Genomic DNA, 5,362 nt, shown 5'->3' with positions numbered 1-5,362 from the left:
TATAAGGAAGAAATTCTTCACTGTGAGGGTGGTGAGGCACTGGAACAGGTTGCCCAGAGAAGTTGTGGATGCCCCATCCCTGGAAGTGTTCATGGCCAGGTTGGACGGGGCTTTGAGCAACCTGGTCTCGTGGAAGGTGTCCCTGCCCATGGCAGGGGGGATGGAACTAGATGATCTTTAAGGTCCTTTCCAACCCAAACCATTCTATGATTATAGCAAGATTTCTGTTCCCACCAGATTTGTTCCACATTCTGTTCCCTCAGTATGAATGTTTTGATTCGTGTGATCATGACAATATTCCCAAAGTCCTATAAAATTATTTTCATGATTCCAAATATAATTGCATGAAAGATGAAGGAAGATGAGAAGCTGCAGGGAAGAGTTTTGATATTCTTCCTTGCTAAGAGGAATACTGTCTGTGTACGCAGCCACTTGCCCCAAGTCACTTTTGGTTTCTCCTTATGCAATTAATTATTTTTCTTTATATCATTGCACTCATCCAATTTGAGTTCTTTCTTTTTCCCGGAAGTGTCCCAAATATTCATGTCCTGTTAGGGCTTTGTGCTTTTTCACATTCTGACAATTTGCCTGTGTATCTTTTTCTAATCCAATGTTTCTGCTTCTTCCCAGTTCCTTTCAGACCACAGTGTTTTGAGTTAATCTCTTCGCACACTGCTACATTCCAGCATTCATCAGGCGTTCTGTAGAGCTTGCTGCAATTCTGGCTGCCCCCCTCTCAAGAGAGGAACAGCCAATTGGATGGGGGTTATTGCACAAATCTGAAAAGGAGGTCGAAAAATCATAGTTATCAAGCAGCTGGTGCCAGTATGCTAATAAACCACCCAGAAATATGCGATGCCTTCAAAAGAGGGTGAAGCCTTAATTGGTGGTTGGAAACTACTGACTTGTGACATATCTTAGAACTATTAAATACAGATTTTAAAATGTAGAAAGATACTCGTAATCAAAAGTGTATTAAAGAAATGGAAGAAGCAGTTGCTGTTCTTTGTGATAACTTCTTATTTCTGGTTTTATTTTATTTAGGTACTCCTATCAATAAACCACCTGTTCTGGGCTACAAGGACCTTAATCTCTTCAAACTTTTTAGACTGGTATATCAGCAGGGTGGGTGTGACAATGTAAGTGTTGGATATTTCCTGAACTAAATATGTCTATTCATTCTTAAAGGCTGCGGCTTGTGGCTGTGTTAGATATCATTCCTTAATGTTCTTGGCTAACAAAACATGAAAACTTCCTTTTTTTTCTTTTCTCTTTTTTTTTTTCCCCAAAGATTGAGAGTGGTGCTGTATGGAAGCAGATTTATATGGACCTTGGCATTCCTATTTTGAACTCGGCTGCTTCCTACAATGTAAAAACTGCTTATAGAAAGTAAGTTCTCGTATTCTATAATGGTGAAAACATTTTTTCCTTTTTTTTAGTAGCATGTACAATATTCAAGCAATTTTTGATAGTTTAGTGAAACAGTAGTTGACATTCTTCAGTTAGTGAGCAGTTCTGAGCATTTTCCAGCGCCAAGGGTTGAAACGGTGGAGGAAAGGAGGGGGTGCTCAGGGTTGCGTAAGTTCCTGTTGCTCTAATACATTAGAATTCCACTCATTTTCTTATCAAGAAGCATTCGTTTTCAGCATGTGATGATGCCATTTCAGAGTACAACAATGAAATTTATAAAAAAAGCTTGGCAAGTTCAGCTTTGCAATTTATGGTGATTAACAAGAACGGACTCTGTCCACAGTTGCATGCTCATTGAAGTCTGTAGATGCTGCATGCAGTGAGGAGAAATTTATACCAGTTTCTTTAAGTTCCTGAAAAACGTTGATAGAGACATGTTTCAGATTGTGTATTTAAATATCATCCTTGTGGAATCTGTAGAATAATGGCTTTAGGGCATAACTGCATACATTGCTATGGTGGATGTGACAGTATTGAGTAGTAAAATCAACTGCTGTAATAAAAAAAATGCATAAATCTTTTTATTCTGACCCCTGGTTTTCAGTAGTGTTTTAACTTTTGAAATGGAAACCTTTTAGGAATGATACTTTTCAAGCTCATTTTCTAAATAAAGATTATTTTTATTATTTATTCTCCTGGAAGTTTGACAAGAAACAATTGGGCTTTTTGAGTAAAAGGGAAGAATGAGGTTCTCTTGACTCGAACCTAAGGAAATTTGGCTGGTTGAATAGGGATGACTAATGACTCAACTCATGTTAATGTTGATGAAGATGAAAATATTCAGACTATCTTCAGTGGGATTTGAACTGGGCACATATTTAAGGTCTGTATTTTACAGAGAAGAGTATTTATCATAAAAAGTAATTGGTAAATATGTACTAGGTTGCTGTTACAGTGGAAGTAATTATGTTGTATGGACACGATAGTATGTTGTAACTTGCATATTTATTCTTTGACGAATAAGCTAGTTCATATTTCTCTCACCTATAACTGGATTAGAGTGTGCACATAGGCAGTTACCAGAGAACAAGCTGATGCATGGCAATTTGTTACCATGTGGTAACTTGCTTGTATGCCCATATTCTATTACTAGGCTGATTTTAGCTGTCATTGTGCATTTGCAAAACAGTGGACATGTTCTTAGGCTTTACTGTCGTGAATTCTTAATTGGAGGGGGATGAAGTTAAATTTGTGGGAAGCATCTGTGTGTATTCTTTCTCACTATTTGACTTCTGTGCATAATTGTTTCATTTCAAAATCTTCTCTGGCTTTTTATTTTTTGTTTATTTGGGTTTGTTTTGTGTTTTTTGGGGTTTTTTTTCCTGAAGTTACTGCTCCTCTTGCCTTTCTATAAGCAGGCAAATAGGTTTTATGTACTTCAATAAATAGAAAAGAAAACTATGAATGAATATGAAATATGAATGAAACTTTATTTGTATCTATAGGTATCTTTATGGTTTTGAAGAGTACTGCCGTTCTGCAAATATTCAGTTTAGGACCATCCATCACAATGAACCAAAAGTGATAGAAGACATACAGAAACACGTGGAACCAATGGAGGAAAGTTTAAAAGAGGAACAAAAAATGCCCCCAACAGAAGTTAAAAAAGAAGCAGAAGAAAATTATTCCAGCAGCGAAAGTGAAAAAGAAGAAATAGAACTAAGATCCCCAAGGGTAAGTGGTTTGAACTGATTTCTATTTAGTACTTAACAAAACCCCTTTGTGTAGTGAACAGTTTACATAATGAGTTTTCCTTTGTGGAGTGATTGCACGTTTGAATTAGCGCACTTATACAAGAGTAGGACAGGGTTCTGAGACCAACACCAACGCAGAGTTGGTGTTAACTGTTAATTATGTTCTACCTGTGAATAGAATCAGTTTTGATTATTTCTTCATATTCTAAACCATCCATGGGGTTTTCTCAGGCTGTGTTGCATGTCAGACATGTTTTGATTCAGGGATGGCTTAAGAGCTGTATATCATCAGAACAGTGAAACTCAGCAGGACAGTCTTGGTTGTGGGTGAGAATTTCCACAGGCACATGGAATCTGGAGCTTTCCGGCAATAAGCAGGAATACCAAGGGACTGCTACAGCTTTAAGAATCAAAGAAAGACCCTTTTCTCTGAGTTGATTTTTATACAATATCTCTTCTTTTAATAGAAGAAACACTGCAATTTTGCAGTATATAGACAGAAGGGGGAGGAACACTTAGATTTTGTCTTTCTTTGTCTTTGAATGCTGTAGAGGTAGGGGTTGTATTAGTAGTTACATAGATAAGATCAGTAGCGGACACTGAACCTGATGGAGGATACAAGAATACTTTTAAGGTATTTGAATCTGACTGGCTTAGGGCTCTGTAGCACTCCTGTTAATTCTGTTAAAAGGACATTTTGTGTTCCTTAATAAACAGAGCATGATTACTGAAGGACAAGGAATTGATACTTTTTAAATTGTTCAAGTTGTAAGGATTCTATTCAACTACAATGTAATTCTATTAAGGTATTTCTTGCAAATCAGCTTTTCAAGCAAGTACATGGCCTTTAAACTAATAGATGAAAAGACATAATGTAAGCATAAGTTTAGATATGTATTACGTATTATATTTGTATATTAAAACTGCAAGTGGTTTTTCCAAGCTGTATCATCCTTAATGAACTTTCTGGCATAACACTAGCTTTGTTGTTAGTTTGGGGTTTTTTTGTTTGTTTTTGGAGAAAACTAGTGAGAGGATAAAGGAATGGAAGAATTTTTTGTCTTTTTTTATCATTGTCTATGTTACTTTGTTAGTATTTAAATATTAATTTGATTATGTATTTTATTACTTTATTAATCCAGTTACCAGCTATATATTTATGTATTATTATTGTTCCAAAGTATTTACCATTATACTATTGTGAATTTCAATTATTATAGTGCCTTCATTACTGTCATCTGTGGATGGCCTCCAAATAATTAATCTCGCATTCATAATGTACTTTACATGTTCTGACTGCAAAGCAATGACCCTATTCAAGAGGGTCTTTTAATAAAAAAATGATAAACCTACTAGATCCCCAAGAACCAGTTGCAGATAGTCCCAGACAGCAGTTGCCTGGCTACTCAAAGTACCTTTTAAAAATATGATACAGTTTTTCTAAAGCTGACAAATTTATGTTCTGTGAAATCAACAGGTGGCTATCAGGATTGAAAATGCTGAAAGGAAGATGCCTTCTCCCGGTAGTCCTATACAAGAACTTTAATTAACGCTATTGCTGTAGTTGAGCAAGGAATTTTGGCCCTTTCTGTCAGGGTAGCAGACCTTACAGGTCCAAATGAATGTCCTGAAATCCTCCAGAAGTTAATCAGAAGCTCATCCTCTTTATTCCAAACCAAGGAGAATGGCTTTATTTTGCCTTTTTCCTCAATAGTGAGACTTGAAGCCAGTATCTGGGTGATCAGGCCCAGTCAGAATGGGTTTATGAAAGGCAGGTCTTGCTTGACTAACCTGATCTCCTTCTGTGACAAGGTGACCTGCTTAGTGGATGAGGGAAAAGCTGTGGATATTCTCTCCCTAGACTTTAGGGAGACTTTGATACCGTTTCCCACAGCGTTCTCCTGGAGAAACTGGCTGCTCATGGCTTAGATGGGCATACTCTTCACTGGGTAAAAAACTGGCTGGATGGCTGGGCCCAGAGTTGTGGTGAATGGAGTTAAATCCAGTTGGTGGCTGGTCACGAGCGGTATTCCCCAGGGCTTGGTGTTGGGGCCAGTTCTGTTTAATATCTTTATCAGTGATCTGGATGAGGGGATCGAGTGCACCCTCAGTAAGTTTGCAGATGACACTAAGCTGGGCAGGAGTGTTGATCTGCTCGAGAGTAGGAAGGCTCTGCAGAGGGACCTGGACAGGCTGGA

At 37.6% G+C, this 5,362-nt stretch overlaps 1 protein-coding gene across 1 annotated transcript in view; it reads left to right on the top strand.

The window, feature by feature from the left end:
• Window positions 1-5,362, top strand: part of ARID4A (AT rich interactive domain 4A (RBP1-like)) — a 50,025-nt gene that overhangs the window by 33,772 nt on the left and 10,891 nt on the right. The window contains 3 exon segments of the mRNA XM_009582430.1: window positions 1,045-1,139; window positions 1,292-1,389; window positions 2,916-3,144. Coding sequence (XP_009580725.1) covers window positions 1,045-1,139; window positions 1,292-1,389; window positions 2,916-3,144 — 422 coding nt within the window.

The sequence above is a fragment of the Fulmarus glacialis genome, unplaced genomic scaffold (genome assembly GCF_000690835.1).
Source record: "Fulmarus glacialis isolate BGI_N327 unplaced genomic scaffold, ASM69083v1 scaffold16187, whole genome shotgun sequence".
Lineage (NCBI taxonomy): Eukaryota > Metazoa > Chordata > Aves > Procellariiformes > Procellariidae > Fulmarus > Fulmarus glacialis.
This window is presented reverse-complemented; position numbering and strand designations above follow the sequence as displayed.